Here is a 24770-nt window from a genome sequence, read left to right on the forward strand (position 1 = left end):
GGAAGTAGATGGGTCGAGAGCCCAGGCCAGAGATCTCAGCTGGAGGTAGGCACTTGTCGGGTGTCTCATTTAGACACGAACTCAATCCATGTGTGCAGATGACATTGACCAGAAAGAGTATAGTGGGAAGAAATAGGAGGGTGTCACCACCCTGGCGGGCGAAGTGTCTGAAGATCTGATTCACCCCCATCAAGTAACAGCTCCCTGTCTCCCAGGTCAAGCACGCTGGAGTGGGACTCACTGGGCATATTCCTTCTCGTCCTGTCTTCAGGAAACGATGGCAACAACCTCAATTCCATCTTCTACGAACACTTGACAAGGGCCCTCCAGGAATCCCTCTGTGGAGACCTCGTCCTTGGCCGATGGGGTAACTACAGCTCTGGCGATTGCTTTATATTGGCTTCAGATTACCTCAATGCTTTCGTTCACCTGATTGAAATCAGCAATGGGCTTGTCACCTTTCAACTTCGGGGACTGGAATTCCGAGGTAAGAATCTCTTTATCGTTGAAGTTGTCGGAAGTCAGTCATTTGAGTTAATTATCATGCGAAGCTTTAATAAGAAGTCACCCTTAAAAAGGAAGAATGGAATGCCTGTCCTACGGAATGAGAATTAGGGAACTTGCTACAGTCACTTTGTTCCATGTATTTGGATATAACTAAACCCCAGTCATCTGAGGTAATAATAAGGTGAAACGTCTGGTGTAAACCTTCAGAGTAGCAAGTCAGGGTTTTGGTTTCATTCCTTCTGGGAAAAACTCAGAAGCAATAAGAGGGTGTGGACCATATGGAACCTGGTTCCTTGGGTTACGAGTGTCATGGTCTATTGTGGGTGAGTCATTTAGTGTCTCTTAGCTTTTTTTTTTTTTATCATCTGTAAAATGATAATAAGAAGAATGGCTGCCTCATAAAGTCATTGTGTGATTTAAATGAGATCACGTACATGCAGGCACTACATGAATGCTTACTGCCCTGTGGTGACTGAGTTGGCCTGAATCTTGGAAGTGTGACTCTGGTTTTTCCATGAATCAGACGCTGCAGTTGTGTCGTGATGACGCTGGGATCAGCATCCCAGATGTACTCATGGGCCCGTCTCCTGGGTTCTTTGTTTATCCTTGATTCATACATGCCTTTCTCCAATACAACCCTCCCTCTGTGTCAGGCAATGTTCTAATGCTGGGGATGCAATGGGCACATGACCTTGAGTGTTACCCTCATGACGTGGAAAATAAACAAGTAGACAAATGAGCAAAGAAGTCACAGCTTGCAGAAAAGGTATAAGGAGGTGAATAAGGGTCTGTGAGCTAAATCACTGCAGAGGGTGAGGAAGTGGTACATGAGATGGGATCGTCAGGGAAGGATCCTGAGGAGAACAGGAAGAAGAATGTTCTAGGCCCAGAACTGGGAACTGCTGAATGTCTGAGTCGGGAGCAACCTGGGAGGAATGACCTGACCAGAGAGGGTGGGAGGACTGGTCATGGGGGCCTCCTGGCCAGGGGGAAGGGCTGCATTTTTTTTCTGTGCACAGTGGGGAGCCATGGAGGGTTCTGGAAAGGGGGATGACTGACTTGGTTTGCACTTGAAGACCTCGTTCTGGTAGCCGTGCAGAGATGGTGCCAGAGGGGATGAAAGCAAAAAAGGGGGGACCACTTAGGAGTGTCCTGTAGTCACCCCAGCAGGAGAAGATGCTGCAGGCACAGACGTGCTAGGAGGCTTGGAGGTGGATGGGCCCACGTGTTGGGATGAGGGAAGCTGGAGTGCTCAGGCTGCTCCCCGCTTTCTAGGTTGAGTGCCTGGTGGACAGAGGTGCGTTTACTGAAGCTGGGAAGCCTGGATGAGGAGCGACACTTTTGCATTTGAGGATGCAATCAACAGCTCCATTTTGGATACTTTCAAATGTGCTTGATTCATCCAGGTGAATGTGTCAGGTAGCTAGTTGGACGTATGAGTCTAATATTCACTTGGGAGACATTTATTCAGCACTGCTCATATGTCAAGCACTGGCTTAGGTGCTTGGAGTACAGAAGTGAAGGCCCCGCCTTAAGGAGCTTGGAGCCTCGTCGTAAGGCAGACACAAGATGGGCATTTACTGCTCAGCGAGGTGAGTGTTAAGGTGGCACTGCACACGGGATGCTTGGGGTCCAGAGAAGGGGCACTGGAATCAGACTGGAGTCTGGTCAGCTCGACAGAGGAGGGGCTGCAGTTGAAACAGAGAGGAGGGAACAGCTGGTGTGATGACAAAGAGGCACGAAGGAGCCAGATGTGGTTTCCAGGTGGTTTGGGAAGAAGCAGTCACAGAAAATGCTAGAAAGGTAAACAGGAGTCAGGTCATGGCCATCCAGAACCTCACAGTGACAAAAAGACACCTTTCACCCAAGAACAAATGGCCATTACTTCACTTTTTAAAAACTATTACTTGAAGAGGATTCTTGTGCATCCTTAGAAATTCTAGGAATCTAAGTTAGGGAGCTTATTTTGGAAAAGGTTTTTGGGCTAAGGGAGTAATGATCAGATTGTACAGAAAAGAGGGGCAATGTTTCCCTGGCATTTTGCACAAATGCCAGAAAATGCCACAGAAGGTGGTGGAAATTAAGTGTCTCTGGTGCAATAATGCAATAGAATTGCCTATTTTGAGAGCTTTCCGTTTTTCCCGGAATTCAAAGGAAGAACTTTTAAGGTTCGCTGAGTTAAATCTGAGTTATTGTTATAGCACAAGTTCTATGTGGCTTACAGCTTTTTTTCGCAAACTTAACGCATCTTTGAATCGAAGAGGCTCAAGGTTAATTAGATTCTAGAAGTCTGCCGGCTCCTCATCACCAACGGGGGTTCTTTAAAAAAAATTTTTTTTTATTGACGTATAGTTGATTTACAATGTTGTGCTAATTTCTGCTGTACAGTAAAATGACTCAGTAATACACATATACACATTCTTTTTTATATTCTTTTCCATTATGGTTTATCGCAGGATATTGAATATAGTTCCCTCTGCTATACAGTAGGACCTTGTTGTCCATCCATTCTATATGTAATAGTTTTCATCTACTAACCCCAAACTCCTGGTCTGTCCCTCTCCCTCCCACTTTCCCCTTGGCAACCACAAGCCTGTTCTCTATGTCTGTGAGTCTGTTTCTGTTTGATAGGTAAGTTCACTCGTGCCATATTTTAGCTTCCACATAGAAGTGATATCATATGGTATTTGTCTTTCTCTGTCTGACTTACTTCACTTAGTATGATAACCTCTAGTTGCATCCATGTCACTGCAAAGGCGTTATTTCATTCTTTTTTATGGCTGAGTAATATTCCACTGTATATATGTACCACATCTTCTTTATCCATCCGTCGATGGACATTTAGGTTGTTTCCATGTCTTGGCTGTTGTGAATAGTGCTTCTATGAACATTGGGGTGCTTAAATATTTTTGAATTATAGTTTTGTCCAGATACATGCCCAGGAGTGGGATTGCTGCATCATATGGTAGCTCTATTTTTAGTTTTTTAAGGAACCGCCATACAGTTTTCCATAGTGGCTGTACCAATTTATATTCCCACCAATAGAGTAAGGGTTTTTAATCTACCACAGTGAATGTTTTGGTCTCACCTCATACGAATTGTTTTCTTTTTTGACTTAACCATTCATGTCTAGGGCTGGCTACCAGCCCTGGCCCCTTGGTGCCACTCAGCCTCCAGTGGGTGGGATGAGGCATCTTCACAGCTAGGTGGTCTCTGGGCTCCAAAGGGGGGGAACACAAACACTGCAAGGCCTCTTATGGCCCAGCCTCCAGCACAGGTACCAAGTCACCCCTACCATCTCTCATCGACCCCAGCCAATCCCAAATACAGCTCAGATTCAGGTGGTAGAAAAGGGGCCCTGTCACACTGCATAAGTCACTGGGGGCCAATCTTATAACAACATAACAGACTCCAGAAACGTCACTGGGTGAAATATTGAAGGAAACTGGGGACCAACATAGATGTGTTGGGCACAAGACAGAGACAGTGATCGTGTAAAGTGATTGCCCAGGAATGATGTCTTGAGAAACAAAGCCAGCTAGCCTGCCCTGATGCCCCTCACTCTTGTACAACACCTTTTCCTTGACCTAATTCTGCTGGAGTTTGGAACACAGGGCTAATGAGAGGCCATATACCTTGACGAAATCTAGATTATGCTTTTGTTGCAGGAAGAAACCAGTTGACCTAAAAAGCCCGTTCTGTTTTCTATCTCTTTGCACCATCCAGTACCGTATTCCCAGGGAAGATCTTATTTTCTTTTTCCTCTTTGGGTATTTCCGCAAGATATATTTTTAGGACTTCACTTTTCTTTCCATTTTCCCATTTTCCCAAATAGCAGGCTTTATTTCGGTCAAATTTTCACCTCCTTCAGTACAACCTGGGACAGTCAAAATACAGATGCGTTAGACCTCTCTCCTGAAGCGTACCAAAGCCACCAGTGAACAGATGAGCTGCTCCCAGCACAAGTCAGCTCTGACTCAGGAAATGAACAGTACACCCTAGAGGAAGCGTCTGCAAGGCCAGGGAGCAAGAAGGTCCATCTGTCTTTCTCTCACTGGAAGGGATGCATTTGTGTCCATAGGAATTTTTAGTTGCAAATGACAGAAATCATCTCTGGCTAACTGAAGCAGGAGAAGGGTTTATTGGAAGCTATTACACAGGGCACAGACTTGCTGAGATGGCCGGAGAAGCAGGCTTGGTGGCTATCACACGAGAACCTGAAATCACACGGCAGCGCTGAGCCTGTGAAGGGGTTGCACGTCAGCTGGTGGACCCAGCACTGCCCTCACGTCACTGACATCATGATCCTGGATATTGGATGCTACTGCTGTTATCACTTCTGTCCCCAGAACAGGATGAATGGCCTCTGCCACCACCTCCCTTCCCTTCCAGAATGCTTTCCACATGAGCCCTGCTTCTTTGTGTCCCTAGCTCATTCGTCCACATCTAGTGTGGGTGCATCTGACGGAAAAGATGCTGAGATCACACACATGTGCTCTAGATGCAAAGGAGAGGAGGACAAAGAGGGTCTGACTTTTCAGTTCCTGTAGTAGGAGGTGACGACTCCCACTCGCCGAGACTTATAACATGGGTACATTGGTTGATGTCCTGCTAGTTGCTGTCATAGTTGAGTCCCAGATCTCAGGGGCTGACACGATAGATGTTTATTTTGCATTCACATAGAGTCCAACCAGTGAGAGGAGGTGGTGGGGTGAGGGGATGGTACCATTCCACGCTGCCAGGGATCTTGGCCAGTACAAGTTCTGCCTATTCCCTAGAGCACTGCTTTCGGGGTCACCCTGGGCTTCATGTCAAGCTGGCAGAGAGTGGAGGATTGCATGGAAGATTGTTATGGGCCAGTTCTGAACCCGGGATGCATCATTCGCTCTTAAATTCAGTTGTCCAGAATTGACATAACTATTGCGTTGGCCGAAAAGTTCGTTCGGGTTTTCTCATCACATCTTATGGAAAAACCCGAACGAACTTTTCAGCCAACCCAATGTAAGAGAAATGTTGTCTAGCTGAGTACCCAGGAGAAAAAGTAAAAAGGTTTGGTGAACAGTTAGCTGGTCTCCGGCACTGTGGGTAGTTTCCAAACAGAATAGGGGTTTAGATCCTGGGTATCCCAAAAGATTGATCAGGGTTCACGGCACATCCCATTTCCACTGGATGGTACTATAGTGAATGACTGATATAAATTCAAATCAAGAATACAAACAGGGGGTCTTCCCTGGTGGCGCAGTGGTTGAGAGTCTGCCTGCCGATGCAGGGGACACGGGTTCGTGCCCCGGTCCGGGAGGATCCCGCATGCCGCAAAAAAAAAAAAAAAAAAAAATGAATACAAGCAAAGAAGCCACGTTCTTCTATTCTCCTCCTTTTGGCCTATGCATCCCAGAATAGAAATACAATTTTTTGTTACTGAGCATGTAATGAAACAGGATTGTACTGCTGCTCTTGGGCTTATGAGTGTCCCTTGCATTTACCCAACCAGAGAGCCTTGAAGGAAACCATTCAAGAGTTGGCAAATTAATCACTGGCTTTAAATCTAAGTCAAGGAAATGGATAATGCACTTTCGAAGGTCCACAGTGTGAGGGGCGCCAAGTTCAAGCCTTTGCAAAAGAAATGGAATCTGTTGGATTGGAAAACCCATTTAACCATAATCCGAGTAGGTGGGCACAGAAAGAAGGGAAAGTGAGAACTGATGATCTGTTCAGTCCATGTCTGTTCTCTGCTAGTCACCCAGGTGACGTAGGTGGATGGCTTATTTCTCTAAAAGAGGAGAAACATGAAAGAGGAGGACAGAGCTGCCAGCAAGAGCAGTCAGGCAACTTGAATACTGTCTTTAGAAATGAAGAAGAGAAGAACCAAGAATAGGAGCAAAAATAAGGGCATTGCAGGGAATCCTTTATGACATACAAAGCACTCTCTCACCCGTGCAGGTGACCTCTACCCTCAGAACGGTCATAATCCCAACACTTCCTCCCATTTAACTAACGGGGAAATCCAGGCTCCCGGAGATGAATTCTTATCTGAGGCTCACAGCTATTTAGTGGTAGAGTTGGGCAAACCCACACGACTCTCTTAACTTCTCTTTCTACCTGACCATTTCCTGTTTTTACATTCTTCCTTTCGGGTATTTGTTTGAAATTTGTACTATGGTGTTCATTTGGTTTACTAAACACTAAGTAACTGGGGTGTAATGGCTTCAATCACTTGTATAGCCTTGCAAAAGTTCCATATCATCTTCCCAGTTGCACAGAAAACTCCACTTTAGGTCAGGCTGTTCAACTGGGCACACACATGACTTGGCTTCTCAGAGTGTCAATTCCTTCATCAAAGCCTCGGTGTGATTATAAGTTCCTTCCAGCTCTGACGGCCCATCAGTCCAGGAGATATAAAATGCTTCCACCATATCATCACTGGGGGAAAGTTGAACATCTCCCTGCTGGAGTTTGTTATAATTTCCTCCCAGGGAATAGGTGTTGCTGGTAGATAGCCCAGTGCTTGGAACCACGGCTGGTGTCAAGGGGGGATGTTAAGTAGCTGCTGGCTTCCTGCTGGTACAGGGTCACCACAGGCAAGGTGGAACATGCCTAAGCATTAGTCTACCAGCTGAGGATCGGATCGGGCATCAGAAGCATTTCCATGACGATGAAGTGGCGTGGAGGAATTTCAGGCCAAGGGAAGAGGAGGGCTTGCTATGATGGCAGGTGCTGGAATCCGAAGGGCTGGGAGGATGGAACCCATGGTGGGGCGTTAAAGAAAAGGCGTGAGCGTGGGAGGAGGATGGGGTAGGGAAGTAGTCCATCCCCAGCATGAAGAGCGCACTTGAGATCAGCGATCATGACTTTGTAAGAAGACCCGTTAAGATGGCTCGTATTTTTCTCTCTAAGCCACATCCAGCTTCATGGGTGCAGGTGTGAAGGGCAGAGGTGGAGTTAATCAAGGTTGGGGTTGAGCCAGATGAAGGTCGTGAAGGCAAGGACAAGGGTGTGATAGTGATTTTGATGCCTGGCTGTGGAATGTAAGCTGAGAAAGAAGGGGAGGGAGGGTGTGAGAGAGGTGGAAATACCACCTGGGGAGAGGACTTCCTGGATCTGGGGAGAGCACCAGGATGGTTGAAGTTGAAAGGGTAAAGGAAATGGTTGCTGGAGATGACAAGGTTTGGAACAGATACTTACAGAGGGGAAGCACGTTGGGGTAATCCGGGTCTAGGGTTACGGTTGTGGAAATGAGTGGCTGAGGTCGGGGGGAAGATGAGATCATCGGAGGGTGGACATCAGGTCAGATGTTGTAAGGAGCATCTCGGTGGATACTGAAGTCCCAAGAGTGATGGCAGGAGGTATGTTGCAGAGTGTGACAGCGAACCAGAGCCAACATCTCCACGGAAGGGCTGGACGTAACCTAGAGGGGCTGTAGAGGATGTCAGCAAGAGAGGGTGGGGCAGGTTCAGTGTGTCCTCTGAAAGCATCAGCTGGAAGTAAGAAGCATTTCCATGACGATGAAGCGGCGTGGAGGAATTTCAGGCCAAGGGAAGAGGAGTGTTAAAAGCAGTCCGTCCCACCGGGGAGCACTGCAGACCCACTGGGCAACAACAGGAGGAGCCATCCTTCCAGCCGAGCGCCTAGAAGAGAGGGGAGTACACTCAGAAAAGATGGGGGCTTCCCTGGTGGCACAGTGGTTGAGAGTCCGCCTGCCGATGCAGGGGACACGGGTTCGTGCCCTGGTCCAGGAAGATCCCACATGCTGCGGAGCGGCTGGGCCCTTGAGCCGTGGCCGCTGGGCCTGCGCATCCGGAGCCTGTGCTCCGCAACGGGAGAGGCCACAACAGTGAGAGGCCCGCGTACCGCAAAAAAAAAAAAAGAAAAAAAAAAAAAAGAAAAGCTGGGAAATATATCATGAGCCCCAGGGGGGCACAGAAAAAGAATTTCAAGGGTCTGTGGCCTGGGTGCAGATGAGGTGATGATGACGATGGGGTCAGAAAATGTAACTTCTAGAACAGTGTGGGAATTCGACTGTAGGGCTCCCTGGGCAAATGGCTTGAGCTGCAGTGAAACAATATTTTCTCATGGGACGATGAAGCGGATTCTGTCATCTGAGGCTGCGTCACGTGCGTGGAAAGTTTCGAGGCTGCTGAAATGAAATTTATTTATGCGTGTAGATATGCCTGCAGCCTTCAATATCCTTGTTAGTATAGGACTGCTACATTTTATCACAGTAAGATCTGTTTTCCAAAAATCATCTTAGGGGAGATCTTAGGAAATTATGTGTATTTATATATACAGACATATATATATATATCACATATTTATTTATTGCATTACATATAATAAATATATATTTAAGAGTCATTTGATAAAGTGGGTTTTTGGAACACTCAAGAAAAATGATATCAGAAATGCATTATGTTATGTGGACATTTATCTCTTCTGTTATTTGTGGAACTACATTTTTCTCTGCTGATTTATTCATTTCTCAGTATTTCCTTGCAATGAATGATACTGCATTTGTATATATTTTCTACATTCCCGTGTGATCAAATATTTCCAGTTTTTGTTCATATCCTAGTTCAAACAAGAAAACACAACCAATGCAGATTACTCTGTCCTTTTATTTAAAACAAAGGGGCGGCGGTGAAAATGACGTTTGTTTTTAGGTGTTTGTATGTGTAGATTGTGAATCTTTGCCATCAGGACGAGACGCTGAGCATGTGGCCACACATAGTGGGCAGTCAGTCTGTGTTTGTTAATAACAAAACAATAAGTAATCACTTGACAACCAAAGCCAGTTTACTTTCAGTGTTCTCGCACAGTTTGTACATTCAGTTTTTTATTCCTACAGGCTATGAAAAATTGACTAAGCCAGGTTCTAACAGGCTGTGAGACCCTCAAAGGCTGGGCCTCCTGCCCCTCTCCCCGTGCACTGACGGGCTCATGGAGGGATGCCTGGTAAAGGTTGGTTGAGGGAGGAAGGAGAGACAGTCCGAAGTTTCTTGAGCACCAGTTATGTGCCAGGTACCATAGTAAGCCCTGTGCGTATATTATCAGAATATTCTTCATAAGCAGTCTATACAGCAAGTAGGTATTATTATCTCTCTTTTAGACATGACATAATTGGGTGAATGAGGTTTAGTAAGTTGCTCAAGGCCGCAAAGTCACCAGTGATGGCGGAGGGGTAAACGCCTAGATGTGGCTGACTCCAAAGTCTGTGACCTTTGTAGTAAACCCCTCTGCCTTGGAGGGAGGAAGGAAGGAAGGAAGGAAGGAAGGAAGGAAAGATAAATAAGGAGACAATATGGGAAAAAGAGAACGAGTAACCATTTTTTGGTTGTTGAAATTCAAAAATAAAACTTATACCTGAATATGCTGCTGTGTTAATATGGCATCACCTCTTTTAGCAGCTCAGTTTCTTGAACTGCCAACTGCCTTAGCAAGCGTGAAAGCTGGACGGCTCCTGCAGAAGGAACATGGAAAGCAAAGGCATAGTTAGTTATCAGGACGTAGCCCCACATTACCATTGGGTCTGGAAAATATCCCCAAAAAATGAGATATATATTCCTGTCTGTGTGCAATGTTATCAGCCATTTCATAGTTAGGCTAACACCCCATAATCACCAGCCTGTGGGGACATTTAAAAAATATCTGGGCCACCTAATCTTATCTAAAATTAATCCAACCCAAACGCTTATCCTAACTGGCTAATCCACGTAGAGCCATAGCTCTTACTAATCTTGGAACTAGCTAGAATTCTGTCTTCTCTATGGCAACATCTAGGTCATTAGCAAGTCTTTACTTCTTTTGTCTACCTAGCTTGAGGAAGCTGTTAAGTCCCTAGGTTCCAAACTTTACCCAGGAAATAATAGGTTCTCCACTCAGAATTCCTCAACACATATTTTTCTTCATTTCAAATTGTGTGACATGTTAGTAAACAAGACAAAGCCCTGCTTGTCCAGATAGCAAGTCTGGGAAAGGAGAGGGGCTTTCCTGGTGAATATTAACAGAGTCTGCATACTTTAACTTTCAACACTCAAAAAAAAAAAGTTTGTGGGAGAAAAGCAAGATAATACAACTTTGAGTTAAATATTAATCAGAAAGGGACCAACTCAGTAAGGTTGAGTGCATTTTTCTCATGGAAATGGAACAGGAGTGGAGGAAGCATATCATTCACAGATAACATTATTATATGTATTTCAACTTTTTTTCAACTTTTCTTATGCTTCATACCTGCCCAGTGTAAGTTTCCCTGTGCACTGCGTGATTTTGTTTATTTCATTTTCTCCTGTGGGCTGGTAGAAAAAAGTAAATTCAGGGAACTTTTGCTTGTAATTGGTCAAGGCTCATGAGACACTGTGTGATAAGGAGAAAATACTGATTTTTAAATTCAAAAGACCAGACCCTTCTACTGGACAAGTTGCTTTTAAGACTCAGTGTCCTTATTTTTAGTAGAAAAAATTACGTCTGCGTAACCAGGTTGATGTGTGCAATCAGTGAGATGCTATCTGAGAAGTCACTTTTTAAGTTGGTATGTGTCCCATAAATAGATAATGTATTGAAATAAAAATTCTCTGAGAAAAACTGTTATACCACATTCAAAATCTATCCTGCCGAACAGGTCATGAAAGAAGTTGTATTCCTATGGACAGATCTTAAAGCAAATTGAGGGTCCTTGGGAGAGAAAATTGTTATCATAAAAAACCTCTGCTATCCCCACAAAATCAAACATGCTATAAACTATTTTAACATACTTTTCTTCCACTGCACACTGAGCAAATACACTTCTCCTAGGTTCTCAGTGTGACACAAAAGACACTCGGGTCGAATGTGGCCGAAGGAATGGAAATTGGGACTGGGGAGAAACTGTCCAGTAAAAGAATAAAAAACTAAACTTATTCAGTGTCTCGACAGGCCAACCCTGTTCCTTGTTTTAGTTCTGCTCTGTGACCATTTCTCCATCTTTAAGGTTAGATTAATTTAAAGGGGGTGATTATCGAATGGATGTTTAGCAAGTAGGAAGTGTAATGGGACAGCTTCACATATAAACAGACTATTGTTATAATAAGTATTTCTTTCCAGAAATTAAATCTGGTGATGTCTAGCAGATACAGGGTCATCTCCCAGGGCAGGTCGCTGGGGATAGATGACCTGCATGTTCCTGTAGGCTCATGTTCTAAGATTCCATCCCAGAGAACTAGCGTGGGGTGGAGGAAGGGCTGAGAAAGACATCTCCATGACATTGAAGCTGCAGGAGAAATTTTGGGGAAAAGATTCCACCATGACCTTCTAGAAATGACAATCCTTCAAAAACTTTTAAACAGCTTTCTCTGACATTATTTCATTTGGTTACAAAATAGCCCTTGATCTAACCAACTAGCAAGAAGTAACGATAGAGTTCCAGCCTGAAGAAAAGTGTTCTGGAAGTCCCCATTATGACATGTATTACGTGTATTACGGTATTATGAGGGGCACTAAGAAGGCTGCATCTCCCACAAGCGCTCGCAGGGCTAAGCCCTGTCTCTCACAACTTGTGTTTCCAACATGCACTGCACGCTGGGCTGTGTGAGGTCCCAGTGTTCAGGGAAGTGAACTCTTTTGTACTTAGCAATGACTATATCTGATGGCCTCCTCCTTTTGTGGCCCTGAGCAATTCAGGAACGAGCTTACCTGGGGCCTCAGAAGGAAATACATTTTATTTCATAATAGTCCAACACATCCCAAAGTGTGTGTCTGTAAATCCCACCTGAAGCTTGAAAAGCATTGGCTTAACCGTATCTATGCCTATGTCTCTTCCACTCCATGAGCAGGGACTGGTTGTACTTGCAGGGCAATCTAAACTGCTCTCTGTCAGCCCCTCCTGGTGACCTCATTGCTTGGCATATGGGAAACGCCAGCCTGGCACACTGGGCTGATGAAGGCCGTGGCCATTTGAAAACTCAGCTCAGATAAATCTCTAGTACAGTTATTTTAAATCATTATTAGTGGATAAAACTAAACATAACAATGTTGATGATACTTGGAGTTTTCTGTGGAATCCAGTTGCCAGAGTCTTTGGGACAACACACATCAGATAAGGAGAAAAACTGTAGGGCTGGGAGGCCCAATCTTTAAAATATGTTGTGCATTTGGGCTTTAATGTGCCTGCTCTTGCTGGAAGGTTGTAAACAAGCTGACATTCTTTGAGCGAAGCCTTGCTGCTTCAGGGGACCTTTTTTTTTTTTTTTTTTTTTTTTTGGCGGTACGCGGACCTCTCACTGCTGTGGCCTCTCCCGTTGCGGAGCACAGGCTCCGGATGCGCAGGCTCAGCGGCCATGGCCCACGGGCCCAGCCGCTCCGCGGCATGTGGGATCTTCCTGGACCGGGTCACGAACCCGTGTCCCCTGCATCGGCAGGCGGACTCTCAACCACTGCCCCACCAGGGAAGCCCAGGGGACCATTTTTAATGCGTCCCTTTGAAGTCCCCGTCACATATGGCTCCTCCTCTCCATCATTTCCTCTGACCTCTTGGTAAATAGCCTGGACCCTGGCTTCAGTCCCCAGCGCTTTTCACCTGAAATGGGACTGTGGGTGGCTGATTGCCCCATCTCCAGTCTCTCCTCTTTACTCCCCCGAGGCTGTAGGGGAAGGTTTCTTAAGTGCAACTTTCTTCCTGTTTCCTTGGGATTTATAAACCCCTGTGGCTTACCTGTCACCTAGAGAATGAAGTTCAAATGTCTCCATAGGACTCAACTTCCCACTCCAGCCGGACTGCCCTGAGCCTCCCCTCCCCGCTTCAGGGATCCTGGCCCAGGCTTCCCAGCCAGGAGGGCACCTCCCCGACTTTTGTTTGCCAGCCCTCCGTTTCTCACATCGCACAGACGTTCTCCTTTGGTTTCCCAGCTTTCCCAGGAGAATGTCACCTCTACCTCCAGCTTGGTGGACCATTGAAGCAGGCGTGCCTACGCTAACCAGTCATGCAGAATAGCTACATTCCTGTGCTTGTCAGAGAGGACATTGAAATTCTGCCCCTCAATGCACAGTAACTGTCAGAACTAGCTGGAGATTGCCTTCCCGGCGGTCCAGTGGTTAAAACTCTGTGCTTCCATTACAGGGAGCACAGGTTTGATCCCTGGTCTGGGAACTAAGATCCTGCATGCCGCACAGTGCGGCCAAAAAATTAAAAAAAACAAAAAAACAAAAAAAACTAGGTGGAGAGAAATAATCCCTATCAAGGATTTCCTGAAAGGTGTGAAGTTGTCGCAGTCCTCCTGCATCCCCACAGTCTACCCTTGGGTGACACCAGACCTCTGGAGAACCACATACCTAAAGCTGAATTATTTTGCCAACCTATAGAAATTTTTTAAATTGTACTTTGGCCATATCAGAACAGCTCTGGAACATCGTGATCGTATCTGCCATGCAATGCTGAGAAGGATGATGGTCACCATATTGTACAATGTTCTCTCTTATGAGGGTCCTGGAGATGTCATCTCTCTGGTGTCTTAGCCAGAAATAGCTATGATCCTTCCAAGCAATTATTTTGTTTTTGTCTTAAGAACATGAGAAACTCCTCAAGTTATCTTTCTACATTGCTTGCTAGAAAGCCTGAGTGAAATCAATGGCCCACCTTTTTTTTTTTTTTTTTGCGATACGCGGGCCTCTCACTGTTGTGGCCTCTCCCGATGCAGAGCACAGGCTCCAGACGCGCAGGCTCAGCAGCCATGGCTCACGGGCCCAGCCGCTCCGCGGCATGTGGGATCTTCCCGGACAGGGGCACGAACCCGCGTCCCCTGCATCGACAGGCGGACTCTCAACCACTGTGCCACCAAGGAAGCCCAGTGGCCCACCTTTAGCAAATATATAGGACATCCTAGAATGAAATGAAGGTCTCTTGACATCCTTCTGGCTTCATTATATTTTTCCTGTCCCCATTGTCACTTAAATTTTATCATTTGCTTTTGTACTATGTATGCCTTTTTATTATTTGATAAATTTATTATTTATTTATTTATTACTTTTGGCTGTGTTGGGTCTCCATTGCTGCGCGCAGGCTTTCTCTAGTTGCAGCGATGGGGGGCTACTCTTCATTGTGGTGTGCGGGCTTCTTATTGTGGTGGCTTCTCTTGTTGCGGAGCACGGGCTCTAGGCACGCGGGCTCTAGGCGCACGGGCTTCAGTAGTTGTGGCTCGTGGGCTCTAGAGCGCAGGCTCAGTAGTTGTGGCGCATGGGCTTAGTTGCTCCACAGCATGTGGGATCTTCCTGGACCAGGGCTCGAACCTGTGTCCCCTGCATTGGCAGGTGGATTCTTAACCACTGCTCCACCAGGGAAGCCCCTGTGTCTGCCTTTTTAAATGGACTTCATTCCTTTTTGGAATTTAGTATGAATAAATAAGCCAAGCCAGGCCAGTCACTGGTAAGGATGCCCAATGGTGCTTAAAGGGGGGCAGTCTGGCCCCTTTGGCAACAGGGAAAGGGAGGAGGAAAGGGTCAGGTAGCCAGGAAAGGGTTGCCTCGCACAGCCGCAATGGCTGCCCCGCATTTTGGCTGCACTCTGGAAATTGATGCATATCCTGTGTGCAAAGTATCTGGGATCTACTAGACACACTGTCAGTTCAGACACTCAATTTTCACAGCTTTCATGAGGCACACTCATCTATTAGGATGAAGAGACTCCAAGATACTCTTAAAATTCATTTTAAATATTTATTTATTTATTTATTTGGCTGCGTCAGGTCTTAGTTGCAGGACACGGGATCTTTGTTGTGGTGCGCAGGCTCTTCATTGTGGCATACAGGCTCCTCTAGTTGTGGCGCAAGGGCTCTCTAGTTGCGGTGTGTGGGCTGAGTTGCCCCCGTGACATGTGGGATCTTACTTCTCTGACCAGGGATCGAATCCACGTCCTCAGCATTGGAAGACAGATTCTTAACCACTGGACCACCAGGGAAGTCCCTCAAAATTCATTTTTAAAATGGTTATTGAATGCCTTCTATGTCCCATTGACTTAGGCCATGAGAACACAGCAACATGAAAGGTGCCAAGAGTTCGGTTCCATGGAAACTCCAGAGACAGCCATCCGGGAAAGGTCACAGTGTAGGGGCAGCAGACCTCTGGTCTTCTCTTTGGAGGGAATGTGCTCTAAACCCAGGGAGGCTCTCTGAGAAGGATATGGGCCTGATTTGCATGTGAACAGCAAAATTAGCGCCTTTGCAGACATGACTGGGTTTCCTTATTTTCATATTCTTTTACAATGTGAACCCGACTATGAACCTTTTGTTCCTAAGAAAAGGCACCAAGACCTACCTGAACTGAGTATTTATTAAAAACCTCAGGCGGTTACAGTGTCTCCACCAAGCCTAGCAGTCCTTCACAGCAAACCCCTTCCTCAGTGGTCCTCTTGTCAGTGTAGAAATGAGCCCCTGCTTTCACAAAGGATGGTGCTAACTTATTTCCTTCAGATGGTAGAAATCCAAATGCTGCATCATCTCATGTACTCATAAATACACACACACTCCTTCCAGTTTGATGTAAAACAAACAACGCTGGCATCAGCCCAACACAATAAAATGCTTGACGTGGATGGAGAAGAAGGAGGGAAAAAAAAATCCCTCGAGGCATGTCATTTAAACAGTTTTGCTAATCTATTTGAGGTGAAGTTCCCCCTTTATGCTTCTCCTTTGTGAGATCTAGTACTTCTTTCACTGGAAGAGCGTTTCTTCCCAAATCATATTATTAACTAGCAGTAAACCAGTGTTGTTTATTGTGCCATTGGGGTGGGATGAGACCTCCCCCACCCCTGGAGTCTAACGCCCGGGGGTCCCAGTAGGTGGCTCAGTTAGGACACAGTGGTGGTTCGTTACTCACTCTGGGTGCCCCAGAGCTTGCGATCTGAATTACTCACTGCTTGTGTTTCACCTGTGTATTTCTGTACATCTTTCCCAGAGGGAATAAGAGTTTTATATTACAGAATGAGCAAAGAGATCCCTGAAATGTTTAAAATAGAGTGCTTTCAGCTAAGACCCAAAGCAATGAGGTCTTGGAGAAAGATGAATGGAATCCTAAGACCTGGGATCAGTTCTTCACTGTTTCACTTTATGTTACAACAACCTGCTTGCTCTCCCCTTCCTGATCTTGACTCCTAGTTCATAGACTGTTATCCTAACAGTTCTGCATGTACATTTTTATTTGAAAGTTGCAGTTTTTCATCTCTGATGTATTACGATCATCTCACACATGGGTTCTATAGAGAGGCTTAGTTTAAGCATTGCCTTTCTTTATCTTCCTCCTGTAATGTAACAAGAGTCTGTTGCAACTGCTATGTATTTTCTCAATAGGGTGTCTGTTGCCTGTAATATAGTGATCTGGATAAGAATTCTGTCATTTGTTCATCCAGCTATTCCTTCGATCATTCTGCCAATGACCTTGTTATCACCTACTAAGTACCAGGCATGGTGAATAATGAGATAGGATCCAGGAAAAATGAATGGTGTGGAAGTGGGTGTAGGGACAAGTTTCATGTTTGCATTAAGTTTCAAAAGACATGTAAAAGGATTCAGAGACTTGCTTTTTTGGCCAAGACAGAGTAGCCAGTATTGGAATATCCTTCCTGCCACAAACAATGATAAAGCTGGAAAAAACATAGTAATCAACTGTTTTCAGATATTGGACAATAGACAGTGCAAGGCTCTGATCATTGAAAGAGGGGAAGCATACAAAGTGAGCTCCCACAATTGTCCCTGCTTTCTTCCCAGCGGCACTTTCTTATCTGTAGTAGCAGGAGGTAGAGCCCAAAGAGAGCACAGTGGTCTTGTTTAGCTAGGGAGGTAGAATCAGAATTCTGGGCTGCTAAGTAGCTGGACTTTGTGGGTCAGAGTACTAGGCAGGAGTGAATTTCACAGATAAGGAGCTACAGAAATCAGCATAGGGATCCCCTTTCGTGACTGAATGAATATTAACCTGCTTTTGTATAGCAAGAGCCTGTATAATCAAGACCTGAGAGAGAACAGTAACTGGTGAGGTGAGCTAAATAGAGATGACAGAGGCCATATTGTGCTGAGAGATGTAGAAATTCCAATTAGCCAGTGGAGAGACCTGGCTGAACATCCCAGGAATTCAACTGAGGCCCAGAAAGACCAAGCTTTAGGAGCAAAGATATTCTCACCCTAGAATAAGGGCTACAGTAGACATTTCCAAAGAAAGATTAAAAACAAGTTTCAAAAGGATCAAGCTGACAAGCTGACGTGCAAATAAATTGACTCATTAACAGAACTCTCTCTAAAGGAAGAAAAAAAACAGTCTGGACTGTCAATACTATAACATCAACAATACCCAGCATATAATAAAAGTTTGTAAATATGTAAATAAGCAGAAAAAAAGTGACCCATAACCAGCAAAACAAAATAGAAACACACCCAAAGATGCTGGAGTTAACAGAAAAGAAGTTTCAAACAGATACTAATATGTTTAGGAATTCAAAGGAAAAATTATCATAATGAATGAATTCATTGAGACTATCAATTGACAGGAAAAAAACTGAAATTCTGGAAATGAATAAAACACAATGTCTGAAATGAAAAACTTAGAGGATAGGCTTAACAGGAAAAAAAAGAATCAATGAACTTGAAGACAAGGCAATAGAAACCATTCAAACTGATGTGCAAATAATGAAAAGATTAAAGAAAATAGAGATTCAGTGATGTGTGAGACAATATCAAGCATCCTAACATATGTATAAGTGGAATCCCAAAAGGAGAAGCAATAAATAGGGGCAGAAAAAATTGAAGAACTATTATTAAAATATTTTTAAAATTTGGTGAAAAATATCCATTCATAAATCCCAAGAGCTCAGCACACCCCAAGCAGGATAAACACAAAGAAAACCAAACCTAAGTGCATGATCATCAAATTGCTGAAAATTAAAGAATAATTATAAGAGTGTCTGAGATTTTTTATTGTCATTTTATCAGGACCGTGAGAAAAATTTAAAAACGCATAATATACTGGGAAACAACTATGTGAGTTAATCACTAACATCTCATTAAAAAATAATGCGAGCCAGAAAATAATGCAAAGATATTTTTTAAGTGCTGGAAGGAAAATAAAACTGTCAACCCAGAATTCTATATCTAGGAAAATGAAGGCAAAATTTAAGTTTTTACAAATAAAGAAAAGTTGACATAATCACCAGATAACCTGCGCTGCAAGAAATGTTGAAGGAAATTCTTTAATCTGAAAGAATATGATAGCAGATGGAAAATTGATTCTACATAAAAGAATGAAGATTGCCAGAAATAGTAAATATGTAAGCAAAGATTTTTTTTCTTTGTAAGCTTTTACAAAATTGATTGTTTAAAGCAAAATAATAACAAACTATTGTGGGGTTTAAATGCTAATATACATTAAAGTAAAATGCTTGACAACAATAACACAAAGGACATGAAGGATTAAATATACCATTGTAATAGTCCTACATTACAGGAAGAGTAGTATGAATTTTACCCATGTGATAGGGTAAAAATGCACATTATAATTCCTAGAGAAACTGCAAAAAATAAAACAGAGTTATAGCTAACTGATTTAAAAGCTGATACATAGTAAATTACTAAAAGTTATTCAGCACGCTCCCCCCATCCCCAAATATCAGAAAGAATGCAAAGAAAAAAAAATGGACGAATTAAAAAAACTGCAAGATGGTTGATTTATACCCAGTCATATAAATAAGCACATTAATGTAAATGGACTAATCCCTGTAATTAAAAGGTGGAGATTATCAAACTGATAAAAAAGCAAATCCTAACTATGTGCAGTTTACAAGAGACATGTTTTAAATACAAAGACAGGGATAGATTAAAAGTAGAATGATAGAAAGTTTTTTTAAGATTTATTTATTATTTTTTAATTCAATTTTATTTATTTTTGGCTGTGTCGGCTCTTAGTTGCAGCATGCGGGATCTTTTGTTGGGGCACGCAGGCTCTTCATTGCGGAGAGCAGGCTTCTCTCTAGTTGTGGCATGCAGGTTTTCTCTCTCTAGTTGTGGCACGCAGGCTCCAGGGCACGTGGGCTCTAGTTGAGGTGCTCGAGGTCAGTAGTTGTAGCGCGTAGGCTTAGCTGCCCTGTGTCATGTGGGATCTCAGTTCCCCAATCAGGGATTGAACCCACATCCCTTGCATTTCAAGGTGAATTCTCTACCATTGGACCACCAGGGAAGTCCCAAAAGGACAGAAACTTTTATCCCTTACAAACACTAATTATGAGAAAGCTAGAATAGCTGTATTAATATCAGATTCAAGACGAGGTATATTACCAAAATACAGATATTTCATAATGACTGAAGAGTCAATTCATCAAGAAGACAAAACAGTCCTAAATATGCATACACCTAATAACAGAGCTGTAAGGAATAAAAACTGAGTAGGTGAGTTACAAAACAATTTACCTGAATGAAAATTTTAAACACAATATAAAAAATTGGTGGGATACAACTAAAGCAATTCATAGAGAAAAACTTACTTTTTTTGTGCTTCCTTTTTCCTTCTGTCAATAACTAAGGACTCAATTATCTTGAAAAAGATACAAACCACCACCACCACAACCAATAACAACTATCCCAGTTGATTGGCTGTCCTTCCTATCTTCTCTCTTATTTCTTTTCTTCTCTTCACCATGACTTTGGTTTGAGTGGTTTGTACTTATGGTTATTAGCACCTATTACTACTGTCCTGTCATCACTAATTCGTTCCTTATCCTCTTATCCTCATAGGGCAGCCCATCTCATTGTTGAACTCATAGTTGTTAAAATGACCTTTGTTATAGTAAACGCTATACCCTGAAGCTTTTTCCCATTGGTCATAATGATGCCCTCTGGGACTACAGAGAATATCAAGTTCACACTTCCACGATAGCCCTGCAGATAGTTGTTGAAGCCGACCATTGTCTCCCCGGAAGTCTTCTTTTATGCAAAGTCCCTGGATCTTTTAGTCATTCTTCAGTAACATAATTTGAGTTATTTTACAACCCTGTAGTTTTCTTGATATGTAATTAACAATCTGTATGATCTTGTTCAAATCAGTATTATTATTATTTTTTAATGGAGAAAGTGTAACTTGCCCAAATCATCTAGTTTTATTTCATTTTATTGATAACCCTTTATGTGTAGCATCCAAAGGAATAAAACGAGGTATATTCTGACTCTTGCTATCCGTTTGTTTTGGTGGTATCAAGATCACATTCACTTTTCAAGTGTTATCCTATTTCAGGTTCATATTTTCAAAGAAGTTACCAAAGTATTTTTTAAGTACGCTACTATATATTAATGAACTGTGTAGCTGGTTTTTTGAACCAAGATGCAGGACATTCCATTTATTTCTACTAATTTTCAATGTATCAGTTTCCGTCCGCCAAAGCCGTTTGGCAAGATGTCCTTAGATCGTAACTCTGCATTCCAGGAGGTACCAGTAATTTCATGTCATTAGCATACTGTATATGTTTCCCCTCAAATCATTAACAAAAATATTAAAGAAGATATGGTGTCTCATTTAGCAAAGATTGTTGACACCCGTTATCCTATGTTTTTAGAACTAGCTCCTTTGGAAATGTATTCGGCTCACCCAGTGCTCCCAGTCATGTGAGATGAGGTGGTGCACTTTGGCTGTGAAGCTCTTCCAGGACACCCCTCCTGGTAACACTTCAGCATGCTCCTAGCTGCTCTCAGACCTTTCCACCTCCCACTTTCTTTAGCCTCCTATCTGCTCAGCCATGACCTGCAGGTTTCTAGAAAGGAGAACCCAAGGATATAACCATCCTGCATTTTGGCCATTCGCATCCACGACCACCATGAGAATGTGTCTCTTCTAACACAAAAAAACCAGGAGGAGATGAGAATCAGAAGGGATGAATAAAAGAATTAATGATTATGGGACTTCCCTGGCAGTCCAATGGTTAAGACTTTGTGCTTCCAGTGCAGGGGGGCGTGGGTTGGAGCCCTGGTCCAGGAACTAAGATCCCACATGCCGCGTGGCCAAAACAAAAAAAAGCAAAAGAAAAAAGCATTAATGATTGTAAGATTGGTGACTTATTTGGGGGTACTTCTTTGAACTAAGAACTACACAAATCTCCTGATTTCTAGACTTTCTTCAGCATCTTTCCCTCAATAAGGGCAAGGGGAAAATCCATTTGAAACGAAGATTATCCTACGACCTCTTTACAACTGCCATCGTGTTTGTTACTCTGCCAGGAACCTACTGCCAGCAGAGGGAGGTGGAAGCCATCACAGAGGGCGATGAGGATGACAGAGGTTGCTGCTGCTGCAAACCAGGTCACCTGCTCCACCTGTTGTCCTGCAACGCCGCCTTTAACCTCCGCTGGCTCACCTGGGAGATCACGCGAGCACAGTACATCCTGGAGGGCTACAGCATCATGGACAACAACGCGGCCACCATGCTGCAGGTTTTTGACCTCCGAAGGATCCTCATCCGATACTACATCAAGGTATTGCTCCGGGTCCCAGCCCCTTGTCTGAGTAATGATGCTGGGCTGGCTCCAGAGGCTCCTGGAAAGTTTTGTAAAGAGCTTAGGAAGCTTCTCCACAGCTTGTGCATCAGAGGCTTAGCTAGGTTTCAGAGACACCGGTTTCATGAAAAAGCCTTGAGGGCTTTGGGTTGGCCTGACATGCATGCCCCAAGTCCTGTCCTAAGCCTGGACACGAAGAGGTAGTCTGTTTTCTTGCCTGGATCTTCTTCTCCACCTTTAACACCACATGAGTTGCTTGACAAATGGAAACATCCTGGAAGTATGACCAGACCTCAATTTTTATGAGTTATAAGGATCAATTTAGAGGCTCTGCAAATTTCTACCTTTTAGAACCAGAGTTAATTTTTTAAGCTCATGATAAAAATGCAAAAATAGAGTTAAATGATCCAATCAGGATTAGCTATGACAGCCTTTTCTTCTTACTCATATGGGGACTAGTACATTTTTTCAGTTGCTCAGTACCTGCATCTGCTCAACCTGTATTCAGCCTCAGAACATGTGCTGTTTTTTTTTTTTTTTTTTTTTTTTTGCGGTATGCGGGCCTCTCACTGTTGTGGCCTCTCCCGTTGCGGAGCACAGGCTCCGGATGTGCAGGCTCAGCGGTCATGGCTCACGGGCCCAGCCGCTCCGCGGCATATGGGATCCTCCCGGACCGGGGCACGAACCCGTATCCCCTGCATCGGCAGGCGGACTCTCAACCACTGCGCCACCAGGGAGGCCCTATGTGCTGGTTTTGAATGAGTCTCCTAGAGGAGACTTATGTGAGACTCGACCAAGGATACAGCATGATAATAGGGGCGAAAGTGTTTTCTAAGGGGGGCGGGATGGGCGAGGGTGTCTGTGGCTGAGGGTGTCTGTGATGGCTCCTATTCTGAGGGGCTACTTTGCATGGTGAAAGCCCTGGTTGGTCCTCAGAGGGGTCCACATTTTAATGCCGTTCACAAAGAAGAAGCTCATCCACCTGAGACCCCAAACTCTCTGCCAGCTGAGGCTGAGACAAGTGGTCCAGCAGAAATAAGGAAATAATGAAATGAAAAGATAACACGGGCACCTGAAGTTTCAGGAATTTCCAACAACTAAAAAGGAGGACGTTTAGAAATTGGAAATAACTCCTGGGCAGAGCCCCAGCGTCTGCAGCAATAGCTGCTAAATTGTTCAGGAAATAGAATTCAGACGATGAAAATCAGAATGTTAAAGAACTCCTAATGATTACACCCCAAGGTTATTGCAACAAGAAATGTTGGTGCAGCAGAGATGTTCTGTGGCAGAATATTTAAAACAGCTCGAGCGGTTCGTGCTCACCACCTTCGTGTGTGCTAGAGGGATGCAAAACTTTACATCCAGACCTCACACAAAATGATAAAAGTTTGCCCAACCTCACACAAATTGGGGAAGATTTGGGAAGTGAATCAGGAAGTTGTGATCTTTGGCTTTGCGACTCCATGTTTGTTCCCTTGGCCGTTATATCCAAGACCCAAGAAGCTCTTCATAGAGTCATCTCTTGGGAAATTGGGTCTATCAGCTGGTATTGACTTGGCAGTGGGCCGTGGAATCCCAGTGACACACACACGCAGGAAGTGTATTCCTCTCACACGTAAATGAAGCTCTGCTCCAAGTCCTCAGGGATCAAGGTTCCTTCCAGCTCCACCATTTTTAGTGTCTCCCCCATCTTAAGGCTTAAATGGATGGAGAGAGGGACACAGAAAGTGAAGGCCAAGGGCCTGCACAAGCTACTCCTTAAGAAGTTTCCCGAGGGACTTCCCTGGTGGTCCAGTGGTTAAGAGTCTGCACTCCCAATGCAGGGGGCCCCGGTTCAATCCCTGGTCAGGGAACTAGATCCTGCATGCATGCCGCAACTAAGAGCCCTCATGCAGCAATGAAAATCCTGAATGCCGCAACTAAGACCCAGTGCAGCCTAAATAAATAAATAAAATAAATAGTTTTTTTTCTTTTTTTAAAGAAAAGAAGGTTCCTGAAAGGTACCACAGTACGCTGTAGCTGTGTCCCATTGGCCAGAAGATTGTCATATGCCAGCTTCGAGGGGGATCTAGAAAGGGTATTCTGGACAGCCATGAACCCAGACAGAAATTGTGTGTCATGAAAAAAGGAGAAAACAGATGTTAAATGGCAACCAGCTCTCTCTGGTGCCTCCCTCCCAAAGGAGAGGGTCCCTTGAGGATCCGCTTTAGTTCTAGGTGGCAACAGGATGGGGTCATTGCAGGGGGGCTAGATACAGGGGCCGACTGCAGCCGTGCCAGGGCTGGGAGCTTACTCCAAGGTGGCAGCTGGGGACAGCAGTCTAGATGGGCCAGATGGATGATCCCTGGAGCCACATGTCTCCTTGGTGCCTCAAGAACAGGGCAGGGGGCTTCCCTGGTAGCGCAGTGGTTGGGAGTCCACCTGCCGATGCAGGGGACGCGGGTTTGTGCCCCGGTCCGGGAGGATCCCACATGCTGTGGAGCGGCTGGGCCCGTGAGCCATGGCCACTGAGCCCGCGCGTCTGGAGCCTGTGCTCCGCAATGGGAGAGGCCACAAAAAAAAAAAAAAGAACAGGGCAGGGCAGAAGGGGCAATTCAAGATGGCGGAGTAGAAGGACCTCGAGCTCACCTCCTCTCATGAAAACACCAAAAACACAAGTAACTGCTGAACAGCCATCGATAAAAATGACTGGAAGAACGGGGCAAGGCTGTCTGTGTGCCACCAGAGCCGTCTGCTGTTATTTCTGATGGGCTTTCCACTCCCCACCCTTTCCTATGCATGTGTG

General features: G+C 44.5%; 1 protein-coding gene across 5 annotated transcripts in view; it reads left to right on the top strand.

Moving 5' to 3' along the window:
* Positions 1-24770, top strand: part of PCNX2 (pecanex 2) — a 295243-nt gene that overhangs the window by 237878 nt on the left and 32595 nt on the right. For all 5 annotated transcript variants that reach the window (XM_082645600.1, XM_082645603.1, XM_082645599.1 and 2 more), the window contains 2 exons: positions 272-487; positions 21711-21964. In XM_082645600.1, the coding sequence (XP_082501726.1) occupies positions 272-487; positions 21711-21964 (470 nt within the window). The remainder of the gene's footprint in view (positions 1-271; positions 488-21710; positions 21965-24770) is intronic.

Source organism: Mesoplodon mirus (assembly GCF_964341445.2).
Source record: "Mesoplodon mirus genome assembly, chromosome: 2".
Lineage (NCBI taxonomy): Eukaryota > Metazoa > Chordata > Mammalia > Artiodactyla > Ziphiidae > Mesoplodon > Mesoplodon mirus.